This window comes from Vipera ursinii (assembly GCF_947247035.1).
Source record: "Vipera ursinii genome assembly, chromosome: 5".
In the NCBI taxonomy this organism is placed as follows: domain Eukaryota; kingdom Metazoa; phylum Chordata; class Lepidosauria; order Squamata; family Viperidae; genus Vipera; species Vipera ursinii.
This window is the reverse complement of record NC_139518.1, coordinates 54,043,165-54,061,165: the sequence shown is the minus strand read 5'-3', so window position 1 is coordinate 54,061,165 and position 18,001 is coordinate 54,043,165. Positions and strand designations below refer to the sequence as shown.

General features: G+C 36.5%; 1 protein-coding gene across 4 annotated transcripts in view; it reads left to right on the top strand.

Annotated features, from left to right (window-relative positions):
• ABLIM1 (actin binding LIM protein 1) overlaps nucleotides 1-16,260 on the top strand; it is a 210,153-nt gene extending 193,893 nt beyond the window's left edge. For 3 of the 4 annotated variants that reach the window (XM_083364404.1, XM_083364405.1, XM_083364403.1), the window contains exons 16-22: nucleotides 1,591-1,685; nucleotides 1,785-1,881; nucleotides 4,131-4,195; nucleotides 5,436-5,504; nucleotides 6,783-6,857; nucleotides 8,576-8,656; nucleotides 9,665-16,260. In XM_083364404.1, coding sequence (XP_083220530.1) covers nucleotides 1,591-1,685; nucleotides 1,785-1,881; nucleotides 4,131-4,195; nucleotides 5,436-5,504; nucleotides 6,783-6,857; nucleotides 8,576-8,656; nucleotides 9,665-9,778 — 596 coding nt within the window. In that variant the 3' untranslated portion in view covers nucleotides 9,779-16,260. The remainder of the gene's footprint in view (nucleotides 1-1,590; nucleotides 1,686-1,784; nucleotides 1,882-4,130; nucleotides 4,196-5,435; nucleotides 5,505-6,782; nucleotides 6,858-8,575; nucleotides 8,657-9,664) is intronic. The other variant, XM_083364406.1, reaches the window with a different exon arrangement.
• Nucleotides 16,261-18,001: the final 1,741 nt, after the last annotated feature.

The window sequence follows — 18,001 nt, the reverse complement described above, 5'->3', positions numbered from 1 at the left end:
TTCTTAACTTTATTTTCCAATTTGTGTTTCATTTCTCTAAGTATTATTTTTAGACCCCATGTGTTCCATGACACATTGTTTAAGTTTGTTCACTTAGAGTTGGGTTCTACCTGTATAGACTCAAAATGAGACATGTTGAGATTAAGGAATTTGATATGAGGTTATTTTGATGGACCAGATTCATTCTTCTGCTAGAATTAAATATCAACTTAATGGAAGAAAAAAAAATAACAGTGATATTTTACTTTCATAGTATTTATTATAAATCTGAATATTTAAATATGGGTTAGGGCATATCTGTTATTCCACAGCTGAGGACAAAATTATTAGATAGGGCTGATTTTTTTTTCTTCTATTCAATTGTGTCCAGTTCTTGGAGATTGCTTGGATTTGCAGTTTTCTTGGCAAGATTTTTGAGAAGTGGTTTGCCATTGCTTCCTTCCTAGGGCTGAGAGAAAATGACGGGCTCAAGGTCACCCACTGGCTTTATGCAGAACTCTAAGGCAGAACTCGTAGTGTCCCAGTTTCTAGCCTGATGTCTTAATCACTAAACCACACTGAATTTCATTACCATTTATTTACATTAGTTAAAATGATAAAGGAATAGGACAGAAAGTAGTATCAAGATAATAAAGGGTGATTAAAAAAATATTATCTGCAATGTGTAGCTTGCCATCATGTTTGTCTCAGGAATCAGATTTGGGATGTCACAAAAGCAAAGTATGTGCATAATTATTTAAATTACTATTTTTTAAAATAAAATCCAAAGATGATAAAAAGCCAATTGTAGAATCTTCTGTCTTTTATGTCACAATAATTTGATTGAGTTTGGAATTAGGTAGAATAACTTGAGAAGAGATCAATTGCTGCTCCTTGTCATAAAGCAAATTATTCTGAATTGACCAACTTTGACCACAGTTCAATATATGAAGTCAGTACAGTTATTATAAAAGACTGAGATTGTCAAAATCATATATTGATTTTACTATAACTAAAAGTAAGAGGAATTATGTCAGCAACTAAGGATGTATACTTCTCAAAAAGAAAAGGAATGGTTACCCTAACCTCTCAGAATAATTTAGCATTTGACACCAAAGATATTTTAGTTCCTAAAATATTTTTAATGAACTATTAAAAATAAGGTTTTTAATAAACAAAGAAATAAAATATTGTGGGCCAAATTATGATTCTAATATTGGAAATACAGTATTTTCACCAGAGTAATAGATGTGACAAAAATCTTTCTACAAGCCTGGCCTCCAAGATAGACATTTTTTCTCAACACATTCCCCTTACTCAACAAAATGGTCAATATTAATCAAAATGTTACTAATTATGTTGTATACTCTGTAACACTCTCCATTACATAACATTATGCACTTAATCATCAAAATGGTTTTATGTACAAAAATAGATTATTTAATTCAGAGCCAGATTATCTTAATAAGACTGTTTTGAGATAGAATTGGTAGATTATTTAGGTATTTACTTAAGTATTTAGTTAAGTTCTTCAACAATCAGCTCAGAAGAAATATATTGATTATTACCTATACTGAAATAAGAGGTTCTTTTTACTGTGGCTTATGGAAGTAGGTTCTGATATGCGCCGCCGGTCCACTGGCAGAGACGAAGACCTTGAAGAACTTCAGAGGCGCCGGCAGCTGCAGGAGGAACAGTTAATGAAGGTGCCTGTCATCTTAATTTAATTCTCTCTCTGTGCCAAAATCTGCATGATGGGAATTTTTTTCACTAACTTACTTTTTCCTCGAAATTCTCATCTGCAGCTAAACTCAGGCCTGGGGCAATTGATACTAAAAGAAGAGATGGAAAAGGAAAAGTCGTTGCTTGCCAGCAGATGTTATGACTCTCCAGTTAATTCATGTAAGCAGCAAAATTAGAAAACTATAAAGGATTATGGGACATGATGAACTAGGACTACAGTCCTCTACTGTATTCACATAGCTGACAGTTGAGCCAATTGACTTCAATGAGATTTAGTTTTTAATAGATCTGTATAGAGTTGTACTATAAAAAGTTGATATTATGGCTGGTTCTCATCTAATTATTGCAGTTCTGTTTCTGATAATGCAAAACATGACCTCTAAATAATAACAAGGAAGTAGCTTTTCCTCTGATGTGTTTATTGTCTACATTATAACTCTAGTTATTTCTCACAAAGTGTTATCGGATGTTTTTAAATGAAGAAAGATTCCAAATGGACATTTCTCAGCATCTACTGAACAAATCCAGAAAAAGAAATGCCTATAATAGAACTGCGTTCCTTTTATAGTTACAATGACATGAAAACTTCCTGCTTTGATAATCCCTGATGAAAAGCTTTTATTGATTCAGTTAATAGGATAAATACTTCCAGTATTAACTATATATTTGCCACCAGTCAGAAGCTATTTTTCCTGCATCATTCAGAGCTCTTATATGGATGTTTTGAAGAACATGCACCAAAATTTCTCCATGTTTGTGAGATGGCTATAGTTAGGGAATTGTTACAGGGAATTGTATAGCTAATCATTGCAGACATTGCATATGGTAACATACTGTATGTACTCTCACAACAGCTTTAGGAAGACTGATTTTGTATTTATATGATGTACAGAAGCATAGAATTTTACTACCTCTTCATATAAAATAAATATTAGACAGTTCATGCATCTCATTTTAAAATGAGTATTTAGTTTAGAGAGAAAAGACTGTGGCCATCTTTATGAGAGGATTGCTCTCATGCAACTTATATGGGTATCTATAAAAAGCCAGTAAGTAATTCATGAAGAATGATTAAGAAAGCAACATTTGACTTGTTGATTCTCATAGTCTTTTAGATTAGGAAAGGAAATCGGCCTCAATGAGTAAGGCAATGCATTCAGAATACCTTGGTGATAGCAATATCATCACACAGGTGTTTGGGATAAATTGATATTTCCAAAGAGAAAGCAAAGATACAATTACTGTTTGCTTATAGGAATTTTGTATATGAGATACATGCTTCCGTGCATATATTTTCCTTATACTTTTTGAGCTTTTCATTTGTTTTCCAGAACTCCAAAATATATTTTAAATATATATACTTGTACTAGGGCCATAGGGACACGGTGGCTCAGTGGGTTAGGACGCTGAGCCTGTTGATCAGAAGGTCGGCAGTTTGGCGGGTCGAATCCTGAGTGCCGTGTAACAGAGTGAGCACCTGTTACTCGTCCCAGCTTCTGCCAACCTAGCAGTTCGAAAGCACGTAAAAATGCAAGTAGAAAAATAGGGACCACTACGGTGGGAAGGTAACAGCGTTCCGTGCGCGTTTGGCATCTAGTCATGCCGGCCACATGACCACGGAGATGTCCTCGGACAAGCGCTGGCTCTTCAGCTTTGAAACAGAGATGAGCACCGGCCCCTAGAGTCGGAAACGACTAGCACGCATGTGCGGGGGAACCTTTACCTTTACCTTTACTAGGGCCATGATAGTAACAGACCTAAAGAAGGACAAGGATGATTATAGCTTTCATTCTATCTGTCTGCATCAAATCACTTACTTCCAGGCAACAGTCTATAAAAATGACTCACTTTTGGGTATACAAATGTGTCTTTGTGTATGATTACAGAGAGCAGCCTATTCAAGATTAATCTGAGACATAAATTTAGTAGATTGCTTTAAACAAGTTATTTTTTTTAACCTCAGACTCTGCCTCCGATTTTCATCCTATGAAAACAGTAATAATCCTGACTTGTAAATAACTACTGACAGAAGAGCAGCATTTTGCTTATTTAGTGTGTGCAAGAAAATAAATTAGTAGAAGAAAGTATGTTTTAAGTGATTTGAATCAAAGACTCAGAATTTGACATTGTGCTAAACCATGACCATAAAATATGACTAGCAAGAAATTGTTGCTATGTAATATGTAGAGTGAGTTGTAGACAGTTAAAATCCATCTGTGTAAAATCAGAGAGGAATTGAAAATTTCATTCCAAATTTCACTTACTGGACAAAATCAAGATAAAATGATTGCCTAAAAACTTCATACAGACACAAATTTATACTTTCAAAAATTTTAATTCTAAGTTGCTGTGATTTTGATGATATATTTTTATTTCCTAATAATTATTGTTTCCTTCTTCTCACTTAGCTTTACATGCAGCTGCTTCTAAAACTTCTTCACTGCCTGGCTATGGACGAAACGGACTTCACAGGGTGAGCAGACAATTCTTTCCATACAAGAAAGTACACTTTAAATTTAAATTTCTCTTGAGTTTCTAAGGACCAAATAACTGAAACCGTTTTATGTTGAATAACACTAAAATTACAGTTGATTAAAGTTCTTTAGGACATGTTTGTTAAAAAATACAGTTTAAAACAAAAATGGTAAAAATAATATAATTCAGAAATGTTAAAAATAGAATAAAAATAAAATTAGAAGAACAAAATAGAAATATTATATCAACAGTACAAAATTCTTACTTAGCCTTCTACCTGTATTTCTTCCAGTCTGCCATATTTCCGCTTCAAACTGTACTTTCAGGCTTCTTAAGTGTGTTGGGAAGGAAAGGGCAGTTACTAAGGCCACTTCACCTGGGGGACGGGGCTTAATCAAAAGAATCTATGTAAGGCCAGAATGTCCAGATACTATAAGTCAGACAGGAAACCCAAGAATGATAATCAAATATTGCATAACTTTTTTTAACTGTTAGTGGATTTTATCATACTATGTAATAAGTACAAAATAGTAATTTCTCCATATCTGTCACTAGTGTCTATATTAAGCTGGTACAAGATATTCTGGCTCCATAGGCAGAAATGCAACAAGATATTCTGGCTCCATAGGCAGAAATGCAACAAATCTAAAAATGCTCCTCTCAATGAAAAATGTGGCAATAAATTATTGATAAAAATGGACATTTTAAAGGGTCATAATCTACTGTTTTAGACCAAAGATTTCCGCTCTTTCTCACCCTTAGTATATATATTTCATATAGCTTTATAGGCATAGAGTACAACAACATTCCTCCTGTACCACTGTCAGTTTTATATGCACTTTTTATGAATGTCCTGGATACTCCCAGATAAAAGGCAGTTTGATCTAGTGGTTAAGGCATTAAGCTAGAAATCAGGAGACTGAGTTCTAGTTCTACCTTAGCAATGACAGCTGTCTGGGTGACTTTGGACCAATCAGCTCTGTCGGCATAACCCATCTCACAGGGTTGTGGGAAAAACAGGAGATGAAAGAAGTATTGGTTATTTGCCACCTTCAGTTATTTATAAAAATAATAAAAGGGGGAGGTAAAAAAGGCTAAAAAATAAATAAAAATAAAAGAGTATTATTGACATATTTTACATGGCTTTTGTGCTGATCTTTTTACTGAAATTCAATGTACAGATAATGTGAGTTACCTGTTCATTTTTTTAATATATATTTATATATACATACATATAGCCGATGTCCACAGACTTTGGTCAATACAACAGTTATGGGGATGTGAGCAGTTCAATTCGAGGTAAGTTTGTAAAGGAAATAGAGTGTGAGGTTTGGGCTGTAGGTGGTTTTTTAGTTATTTTCAGCACTTATGCTTTCTGTTGTGTTTTTATAGTAATACATAAGGTCATCTTTCACATACAGCTTTTGGATACCATATTTAATCTTGAAATATAGGTACACTTGCCATTGGTTGAAAAAAAGGGTGGAGGGGATGGTTCAACAATATATTGAAGAGGATGTTGTAAAAATGAAATTAAAATTTAAGAAGGCAGAAAATATATGTATTTTGGGTTGATAAGTTTTAGGAAAGACTCTTGAGGTTTAAAACTTTTGTTCAGAATGTATCTTATCCTAATTATGTGTCTTCTCTCCATATATCCCTTTTCAGATTACCAGGTTGGTAAAGATTTTCATCCATCAAGTAACAAAAACAAATTCATCAACAGTGCACCAACTACATTATTCAGATCTTAGAGGAATTTCTTGAAACTTGTTAATTTGCTTGTTTTATTATTAATGATATAAATATGACCCTAAGGGAAAAAGTGTTTTATTGTCTGTTTTGAGATTTTTTAATCGCAAACATTTCTAAGATTGTCAAAGAAGCAATCGGTGACAGTTCTCTCATTGATTGATTTCTCCTGACCACTTTGGTACTATCCAAAGAAAGTCCAAATATAATTCTGCTTATTCTATAATTATATCTTTGTTCTTCTCCAGATGATTTTCTGTCTTGTTTATATTTTATTGTGATCATGGAATAAAAAACTGATAATGTATTTTATACAAAACAGGCACATGGGCTGTATAAGATGGCTCATTAAAAATGTAGTGTTATTTCTTAAATATAACCCTTCTCTTTACATGTTTCAATATTACTGTTATGGAAATATCTATACATTAGTTACAGAAAACACTTTAATGATGTAGAAGAAATTAAAAAAAATATTTGTTAAAAAGGATTAATTGCTTTAGTACAACTGGAAAGCAACCAAATATTGTAAAGATAATAGCTGGAACTAAAACAATGAATCATTCTGTGGGACATTCCTGATTCCCTGAATAATGATGTATGAATATTCTAGATAAGCAGAAGCTACTAAATTTTTAAAGAAGTTAGGCCCTAAATATAGTATGCTTGATATTTTTAAAACTGATCCAGTAGTTTGTCTTTCTTATGACCAAAAAGTTTTCATTAGTATAAATTAATGTGCATACTTAGCATGCATACCTTTACTCTATTTGTGTGGGTTTGTAAATAAGGATGTAATCTATGTGTTTGATACCTACCTGCTTCTGATACAGTTTCACCCAGATGGTCATGTCCCTGCAATGCGAATGGACAGAGGAGTTTCTATGCCTAACATGTTGGAACCAAAGGCAAGTGCTGATCTTATTCATTGTGGTTCACAACAATGAAGGGTAATTTTTTTGAATGATAGATGCTATTAAAAATGTTGTGGTATCCACTTTTTAATTTGTTTATTTATATGCCAATACTCTCTTTCGGGACAGTAGGGCATCCCCTTTATTTGAAGTGAGAACATAGGATAAGAAATTTAATATATAGGAAACTGGATGGCAGTATTCTAGGTAGACCTAAAACAAATAAATCTTAACAATCATGGGAAATCAGCTAGCCACACTAGTAACCTAACAGCATTAATTGCAATAAATCAGCAGAGTACAGCAGGGATGAATTCATTCATTTGTGTGCACAAAATAAAATGGAAAGCAGATGTTCTGATTGCGATCCCATTGTATACATTTTTATTCAGAAGTAAATTCTAGTAATTCAATGAGATTTATTCCCAGAATCACATGATTCAAAATAGGATATTCAAAGCAATCCAAAGTGTATGTGCAGGAAAGGGTTGTTACGTGAAAGGCCATTTTCAAAACCAGACTAATTAAGGTTGTGCATTTTCTTTTCCTTATAACTCTAAAAGAATTGCTAATTTCTTCTATACAGCTCATTATTTTTGATGTAGTATAGAAAAGAGGAAGGAGGCTGTTTGAGGATGCGAGGAGGAACAAGTTTGAACTGAGATATACACAGTGAGAAAGAACCACTTCCCTTATTGTTTCTCCCCCCTCCACACAAAACCAGAGTGACATAAATAAAAAAGCAGATACATATATAGAGAGATAATAGATATTCATGGCCATAAACCAACGTTGTTTAGCCACAGTGTTTTTCAGACAGTCTTCCTGGAAACTCTTTTTTGTTACTCATTGGTTAAGAGTCACTGATACAGGATATCAGGTTAGTTCTTAAGAAATATGTTCAGGATGTACAGTGTCCTGGTCATTGTAGTTTTAACACACGCAGCCCTAACTTGGGATTGTAGAGACATAGTCATGGGAAAATTAAGGCAATACGAGGCTGCAAAGTATGTACACTTATCTCTGAGTATATTTAGTTGAAATCTTCAGAGAGTATATATACAAGTCTTCCATTGTCACAATGAGTTCACCTATCATCTGACTTCAAACAAATAAGCCAAACGCAAACAAATCACATTCTGGTTTGGCACAATATGTTAATGCAGCCTTATAGCTTGTTTATATATTCCTGATTTTTAGTCTCTAATATTTATTTTTTTAAAACTCAAGGTTCCTGCACAAGATGCTATAACTAGCTTAATAGGGTGGTGGTATGGTGACTAAGTGAGTATGTAGAAAGTAACTTTAGTTTAACTTAAAAAGAGAAATGAACAGGACAAATATAAGCCAAGGGATGGCCACTGAAATAACTTTTTAACAGTTTGCTTGTGAGTGCATACGCTAAGAAGATAAAGGCAAATCAATAGTGATCTGTAAAAGAAAGAAGATAGTAAGCATTATCTATGAACTCATCAAGGGGAAAGAGAGTATGTGTGCATGCATGGGGACATCTTTATAATTATGAGACTTCATTGTTCAGTAACAAATATTCCAAGGAAGCATACAAAAGACTGCACTTTGCATACCCATACTTAAAACAGCCATGTAATGAACTTGCAGCTGTCTTTTGACAATGCTCACATTGTGAATTTAATGTCTATTTGTGGCATTTAATAAATTCTACATAAAGGCCTCTTCTATATGGTTAACAGATATTTCCTTATGAAGTACTCATGGTCACCAACAGAGGGCGAAATAAAATTCTAAGAGAAGTGGATAGAACCAGGTTGGAGGTAAGAACCAGGTGTCTGGTTTGGCATTAGAAGGAAGTTTTGTAAAGATATGGATTGCTCATTATTCATAACCTTACAAGATAATGCATTAATCTGAACTAACTGCTTCACCCATACAAAGCGAACTCAATCCATGCATGCCTGCTCAGAAATAAGCTTTACTGAGTTGAGTGATCCTTTCTGAAGTAAATGTGTATAGAATCGGAACTGAAATAAGCTTCATTATTTATACAAAAGTGACATTCCATGAATAAGCAGCATGTCTTAATATCAGTACCTTGAAACTTGAACTTAGATTCATTGACTGCATTAAGCAACCATGGCATAAAAATCAATTCAGCAAACTCGATTGTGTTAAAGCATAAAACCACAGATTACAGTGCAAGCCAGCTTTTTTATAAAAGCAAGCAGTTATCAAATCAGAAAATAGGTATGAATCTATGATTTATGATATAATTCTGACTGATTCAGAAATTCTTGTCACAACTAAAATTTTCAAAACTAATAGAGCATAACCAAATTGTAAGAGTAACCACACGTATTATAGTGTACAGCCACATTTTTCCTCAAGGTTATACTCTAAAAAAACTGTAAAACTGTTTTCAGTCATATGCTATAATGATGTCAACAGAGTAGATAGGGTCCAATTTTTTAGTCCCCTCCACCATCAATCTAATGCAGGCATGTTAAACTGCCAGCCCGTGGGCTGCAAGCATCATGCTGAAACTGCACCCACCCCTTGCTGGCAATGGGGAAGAAGTCACGATATGTCGTGCAACGTCACGTGACATCACAAGTTTGACATGCCTGATCTAATGTACCAGATTTAAGCCAGCCAAAAAGGCCACCTGGTGCTATAGGACACTGGCCTTTATCCACTGCTCAGGAATTCATACAGTATTAGACCTGGTTCATTAGATCTAATACACTTAGGGTAATGCTGTGATATCTAGATTGCCTGTTTCTACTACTTGAATGATGATGTACTTCTGCCTTGTCTTTCTTTAGCGTCATTTAGCACCTGAGGTTTTTCAAGAAATATTTGGCATGACGATACAGGAATTTGATAAGTTACCTCTCTGGAGACGCAACGATATGAAGAAGAAAGCCAAACTCTTCTGAATTCTTCTTTCTCGGAAGACAGAAGATATCATGTAATAGGATAATGTATTATAATCAAGTCCAAACCCTTTTTGGAGAGCAAACGCTCAAGAAGGTGGGGAGGAGAGAAGGGACAATCTGAGAAAGGCACATACTAATGCCTTGAGATTGTGCAGTAGCCTGTCAAGCTTGTCATAGGCAGAGACATGAAAAGGTTCTTTGTTCAAATCTCAGTCATGGTTTTCACTCATGAAGTTTTTTATATGGCATATATATTCAGTCTTATGCCTTCCTCATTTTCCCTTGACTTTTATTCAAAGGTCGAGGATGCTAATTGAGAAGACCCAGGAAGTGCCCGTAGGATGCACAGCTCACAATTTTGAGGTCATGGACTTTCCAAGCAATGAATGAATATATTCTATAGTTAAGGAAGGAGTCTTGTGTAATATATTTATCCTCTGGGCACAGCTATTACAGTTAATTGGCCTTATTGTCAAACAGCTTATTCTTTCCACAGTACCCATCAATAAAATAGGCTGCTGAACAGAGGTATTATACTGTGCTGCATACTGGCCAAATTTTTTGAGAACAAGCTCCCAGCTTGCACATGCACATATCTAGTAGTAAATTGCCGTGTTTTGTTGTCTTTTCCTGCATTAACTGAATATAATTTTTTGCTTTAAACCACTCGGTTGAAAATTAACAAGAAAAGCAAGCACGTAAACCAAAAATCAGTTTCTTGGTTTAATTATGAAGGAGTTATTTCAACTGTCATGTTAAATGTAAGCCATAGTGTCATGCAATCTTAGGTTTAATTTAGATGTGACCTTTGCTGTGTGAAAAACACTGTGACATAGTGTGGTCATGCATTGCTTGATTGTGCTTGAAAAGAAGCACTGTGTGGGCCAATGTATTGATGTTGTTCCTTTTCATGTTAAAGTAAACAATATTAATCACGTTGGTCCAGGAAAAAAAAGGTCTGTACTAAGGCAATATCTTATTGTGATTAACCAAAAGGCACATAGCCATGTTTAAACTCTGACGTTCTCCAGTTTTCCTTTCATAAAGTTGTAGAATCCGATACAGGTTCATCTTTCATAGGATCTAGTGTAAATGTCCTAGAAAGTCCTTACTATCCTTACTGTGGAACTGAAGATTGAAAAGTCTTTTGTGAGAACAACTAATGCCAAGCAAGTCAAAAGATTGGACACTCTCAAAGTTCTCTACATAGCCTGTTCCAGGATTGGAACAGCATTTTTCATACACTTAATACCATCCCGCTGCAAAGGTTACATTTGAATTTTTTAAAATGTCTACTGGAATTGTGAATTCTGAAATTTTATTATTATATTTTAACTATTATACAGAGTGATTTTGCTGCTACACAGTGACCGTTCAAGCTATTTTCTTGTATGCACTGATAATATTGCACAGTATGTCATGTTAAACTATGTTTAATTTGATTTTCTTCATGTAATCACTCATTATTCATATAAGAAGACTTGAATTTTGTGTTATTTTACTATACACAGTTGCAAATAGGGTTTTTTTTCTTTTTATTTACTATCAGTGCCTGGGGGGAAAAAACTTTTACCTTGGGCAATTTCTGAATCAAATGAACCGCTCAACTACATGTAGCCCTTTTTTTTTTAGAGGATATTGTATGACCTGGCTTGTCTACCTAAGTTGCTTGGTAGATTGTGTATTTTCCATAAAGGACACATAAAATTTACTTTGATAGAATCAGAAGCCATTTTTGGCTGAAAATAGGGTGCAGTGATACATTAATTTTTTACCTGAGTGATGACTGCCACTATATCAATTTTTACTTTTTCTCTTTTAATGTGCAGTTTCTGCTTTCAGTGTAATCCTATATATGTACATACAATAGTTTATACTAATCTAGAAGTAAAAATTCACTAAATTAAATGAAGCTTGCCATCATGTAAGTCTGTGTAGCGTAGATGAGGAACCTGTTGGTTTCCAGATGTTGCTAGACCCCAATTCCTGCTTTCTATACCATTATTAATTGGGGGGGGGGCAACACTTGGTAATATTATTCAGCAACATCTGTAAGGCTACAGATTCCTTGTCTCTTCATCTGTTTAGATAGCAATTCTTATTGTAAGGTTTATGTAGGAAGGACATGCAATATGTTTTGCTCTTACATTTAAGAGCTAAGCCTAAGTGGATTGCAGTGACATATCTGAATCCACAACAGATCTGGTTTGCGAAAATCCGGAGGATCAGTATGTGGAAGCAAAGAGAGATGAGTTTTATTTGCGGCCATTTAGTGATTTTTGCAGCCTGATACAAAACGATAAAGAGGATTTTCAGCATATCAATACAGATGGTTTAGAACACAGGTCTGCAACCCGTGGCTCCGGGGCCGCATGCGGCTCTTTCAGCCGTCTCCTGTGGCTCCCAGTCCTCAGCCATGTGCAGTCCAAAAAAAAAGTGGGACTAAAAAAGTTCAATCAATTCAAATATGCAGGGTAGGTGCATATCTCGCCTTGGCTCCACTCTTCAGTCAAACCCTGTTCTGCGCATGCACGCATGTACGCGCATGCACACACATTTTTTGCGGCTCCCAGTTTTTCCTTTTGTGAGGGAACCGGTTCCGAGTGGCTCTTTCACTGTTTCAGGTTGCTGACCCCTGGTTTAGAATATTGTGTGGCAGAATTCATGTAAAATGTTAACTCCATCAAATGCTGAACATCCCATCACACTGTAATTAGATGTTCAACTCAGAGCTTTCCCAGGAGACACCCAAATCAAGAGAGTGTGCAGTCCCGAGCTGGGTGGGGGAGAGCGGGAAGAGATTTAGGGTAACCACACCCCAAAATCTCTCAGGATATGTCTGGTACCTTAGAAAGTTACTCGTTTGGCAAGATTCTGTCGATCAAATGTAAGCAAGTAAAGGATTGGATATGATTGGATGTCACTGTCCCATCACTGGGCTTGGGCCTGACAATAAGCGGAGGAGTGGCACGACCATACTAATGTCATTGTTTGTGGGAATTTATCACCTGGCCAAGAATAATTTTTCTTTAGCCTGCTTTACAGGTTCCTGCAAACTCATGTCCTCCAATATCCTACCCTGGAATTAGGGGTTTCTGGCTTAATATTCAAGAAATTAAAATCCAAAATAGTTGAAGGGCACTTGTTGGGGAATAGTGAGAGAAGGATACCCGATAATTACAAGATTAAATATGCTAGGACAGTAGGGAAGGGGCAAGTCATGCCACATGACAGTGTTCATCTTTCTAATTCTATTATCTCTGGCAATATTATTAATTAAAACAAATTGTAGCAGGAGTCAGAAGGCTCAAGGAAACTTTAAAGTGACAGTGTGTAGTTGTGTTTGATTTCTGTAATTTTCTGTAATTATGTATTTGGCTGGCCTATTAAACTAGCTATAATTTAGCCAAGAGGACAATTTGATGAGTGATTTACAAAGGAACGTGCTGTTTATCAGAGAAATGGAGCCTTTGCCCCAAAAGCAAATTCTGGACGGGTAGCCAGTCAGTTGAAGAGAGCCATCTGAGCTGCCTCTTTCCTGGACAGGCTATTGCTTCAATGGCACATCAATGGCTTCTGTGATTAGGCATCCTGTCTACTTTTTTGTCCTTGGTTCAGTGCTTTTATACAACGAGCTCTGGACAGACATTTGTATCTGGTGCACAAAAAGGATTAAAGCAGTGCCTCCTGATTGCAGTTCATTAAATTAGCCAACATCCTCTTTTTTTTTTCATTCAGGATGTTTATATCTTGAAAATTAGAATTGTTGCTTCCCATCCTCTCACAGAATGAAATCTCCACTGCCTTTTATTCTTCAATTGAATTTCCTATGCTGAGAAGTAAAAGGTGTAACCTACAGCACAGCTGCTATTTGAAATCATTCCATGTATGCTTCAAATTGACTGGGAAGCCAATCATGTATTGGTTCCAACTGCAAAGCCCAGTGTTCCCTCCCCATTCTTGATTAGCCAATCAATTTTGACTCAACAAAACCTGAATTCTATATTTTCAGTTTCCATGCATATTATTCCAAGAGCAATGATAACGTTTTACTTTTTTAGAAAGTAAGATATTCCCTGTAAATAGACCTTTTCCTTTAAGATAAATGGCTAGTTAAGACATCATTCCAATGTTTTGCAAACTCTCTTATATCCTGAAACAAAAATGGGGGGGTGGTTTACTGTAAAAATGCAGATGAATTCATAATTGGGCAATTAATTCCAGAAAAGTGCATGATCACAAATGAAAACTTACAATTCCTAGCATTATTCATCATTAATTTGGTTCTTCTGATGCAAAACGACATTGTAATTGGGTTTCTACAATTTCAGGATGAAAATGAACGTTGTTACGTGTGTTCCACTATTATTTGCTAACATGTAAGCATGACATACTTTTGTAATAAAGCTTTGCAATTATGGACAGATCATTTTTTTGAAAATGTGTTACAGGTAGTCCTCGACTTACAACATAATTGAGCTCAAAATTTCTGTTGTTAAACAAGACATTTGTTAAGTGAGTTTTGCCAGGACACTGCAACCATTATAAATATGAATTAGTTTACCAAGCATCCGAATGCTGCAATGGTCATAAGTGGGGGGAAAAGATCATAAGTGACTTTTTTCAGTGCTGTTGTAACTTTGAACGGTTACTAAATCAACTGTTGTAACTCAAGGAGCACCTGTATTTATTTTGTGAGGAAGTACAATTTATTTTAGAGACTACTTCCCAATTATACTAATTTTATAAAAGAAGAGTTAAAAGGGTCTTAGTAAAAATATAAAGGGCCAGAAAACCAGCAAACATATTTAATGTGGTGCTAAAAAGGAACTGATTAGAAAGACTGAGCTTTTTCCCCTCTATTATTTTGAAAATGTGCTAATGACTTAAAGTGCTATTGTACAAATAATTCAATTACCTAACTACCTACTTACCACTATCGCCATCCCCAACCCTATATGTATCAAAAAAGACATTTAAGCCCAAATTTTAAGATTTTTTTTTTTTAAAAAAACACACCGATTCAGTTGTATTCTAATGGAAAGAGTAATACCAAAGCTGTGGTGAAGTAGATGGACTTCATTGTAATGATGTACAAATTCACCACCACTATTTGATAAGTTTTTGCACACAGCAAAACTACATCTCTTGAAAATGCAAGTTAATGTCAAACAAAAGATGAATAAGCAACACATGGCTATTGCAGAATGAATACTGTGGAAGCACTGCAGAATGCAGATTGTCATCATGAAGGACTTGTGATGTGTATTGTTCAATTACTTACATTGGTAGAGCTGGGTAGAAAAATTCAAAAACTATGTGAGAAGAATATTATCTCCAGAAGGATATTTTATTGGTGCTTGTCTAACTGTATGATGCCCGTTCTTCTATTGTACATTTCTTCTGCATTTTTAATGCAATCAACTAAAAAAAAGGGATATTTTGGTTCACATCCTTTTTCATGTTACAATTCAATCTTCCCACTTTCAGGAAAACTGCATCAAAAATATAGTATGAAGAAATTATCATGTGCTAAGTTGCTTCCTAAAACAGAGCTGTTAAAAGAATGTCTTTCTTGGTTTGGAAAAACAGTGATAGCGCTCCATGATTGTCAAAGCAAGCTTAATTCCAAATATAAAGTCAAGAAACATAAAAAAAGATCTTTAAAATATTTTTTCAGCATGCAGAATGATTTCTACAAGGAAGAAAGAGGTACTCTTGAGATATTCATCCATATGTAAAAATACTGTAATCCAACATGATCTTTGTTTCCCAAAGGATTTTATCTAAAGCCATTAAACAAGTTTTGCTGTAAGTCTTAGATGTGGATGTAAAATCTATACATCCAAATCTAAGGCTATCAGATTTGGGATTCAAGGATCTGGTAAACCACGAGTGGAAAAGATAAAAGTATTGAAAAATATTTTTATTGTTATCATGATTTTAGCCCTATCAACGAGTGCTAGTTTGCACACTAAATTTGCATACCAACTTCTGACCCCAAATCAAGGCCAGTCGAATTAGATACTAAGGTGGAATATTAGGCTATTTCTCAGCCACCTACAGAAGAACCTGCTTATTCGACTATACTGTGTATTGTTAATAGCAGTGTTTGCTATAAAGTAGTTTAAATTACTGACAATCGTTATAGTGATGAAGCCATATTTCTGATTTTTAGGAACATGACTAATTATATTTTGCTTAAAATCTCAAGGTTTAAATTTATCCATTCTTCCCATAATCAGCCGATTTTCAGAACTGAGAAAAAGCCTTTTTCAGAATTTCCCTTTTCCCCTGCCTCTCCCCCTTTTTATTGCTGTTACGGAATAGCTCTGATTAAGAGCCTTTGTTGAAAGAGAAAGCCAATAATGCCTGTCCATAGAGTTAAATCTGCTTGTCTGCAAAATGGCCACTGTTGCTTTTCATGCTGTTTGCAAATGTCACCCTAATGTCACAATAATCTACATCGCTGTTGTACTCATACCAACTAGATGAATAAAGTTTTAAACTTTATTCTTACTCTATTGTTTGGATATTTGTTTTTCTTTATTCCCTAGTGTTAATACAGTGAACATGGGTTTGGTTATGCCTGATGATAAAACTTGTCACAAACACACAGTTTGCAAAACAGAGGATATGTTGGGAACAATTATTGACAAAATTTTACACATGTTGAAGATCTTGTGGTATTTTCTAAAACAATACTTGGGGGAACGCTCAAAATAGGGTAGGTGTTTCCTTGGGCACAAACTTTTTAAATTATTGAATACCGTATATATTTGAGTATAAGCCGAATTTTTCAGCCCACTTTTTGGGCTGAAAAATCCACTTCGGCTTATACTCTAGTGAACAAAAAAAAAAGAACTGTCCCTTCGTTCGGGCCAGGCTGCTGAGAGAAGGGAGCGGCAGAGCCTTGCAGAGCTGGTAGAGGTGGCGGCAGTCCAGCGTTGTTTCTCCCCCTCGTGCGTGTGTGTGTGTGTGTGTGTGTCAGACCCGCAGGAATGGCTAGTAAAGGTGGCGGCAGTCCGGCATTTGCGTTTCTCTGTGTGTCAAGCCCCGTGGGCCCGACACACAGGAAGGGGGGGAATGCCGGAATGCCGCTTCCCTACCAGCCATTCCCGTGGGTCTGACACACACACGCACGCACGAGGGGGAGAAACAACGCTGGACTGCCGCCACCTCTGCCAGCTCTGCAAGCCTTTGCTGCCCCTTCTCTCCGCTGCCTGGCCTGAACAAAGAGGAGCCGAAGGGAGCAGCTCTGCAAGGCTCTGCCGCTCCCTTCTCTCAGCAGCCTGGCCCGAACGAAGGGACGCCCCTTCGTTCGGAACAGGCAGCGGAGAGAAGGGGCGGCAGAAGCTTGCAGGGCTGGCAGAGGTGGCGGCAGTCCAGTGTTGTTTCTCCCCCTCGTGTGTGTGTGTGTGTGTGTGTCAGACCCGCAGGAATGGCTAGTAAAGGTGGCGGCAGTCCGGCATTTGCGTTTCTCTGTGTGTCAAGCCCCGTGGGCCCGACACACAGGAGGGGGGGAACGCCGCTTCCTTACCAGCCATTCCCGCGGGTCTGACACACGCACGCATGCATGAGGGGGGGAAACGCCGGACTGCCGCCACCTCTACCAGCCGTTCCCGCAGGTCTCACACACACACACAGACGCACGAGGAGGGAAACAACGCTTGACTGCCGCCTCCCTAGCAGACCTTCCCTGCGGGATGTGCTGCCAGGAAGCCTGGCAGCCTGATGAGCAGACCCTGCGAACCGCAGCCGAGCCAGCTCCGGGATGCTGCCAGAGTCAACGAGCGGCTCGTCGTGGCACAGAATATAGATATGTTGCTAAGAAGGGGCCAAGCTTATACTTATACTCGGCTTATACTCGAGTCAATAACTTTTTTCCAGTTTTTTGGGGGGTAAGATTAGGGGTCTCGGCTTATACTCAAGTCGGCTTATACTCAAGTATATGCGGTAATTAGTACTGTGACTAATAAATAACAGACACATGGTTTTGAGATATCTACCTTAATTTCAGGGTAGCGTTATTGTGTAGGCCAACAGCTCTCTTAATGTCCTAGAATTAACAGAATGATTTGTAAGAGTTGTGCACAATTATAAAGTTTTTTGCAAAGTTTATGGATTGAGAATGTAAAATTCATTGTCTACAGCCTCTCATTCAATGCAGAGGAGTGCACGTTTGTAATTACTGTATTAATCGAAAGCCAAAATTGGAGCAGG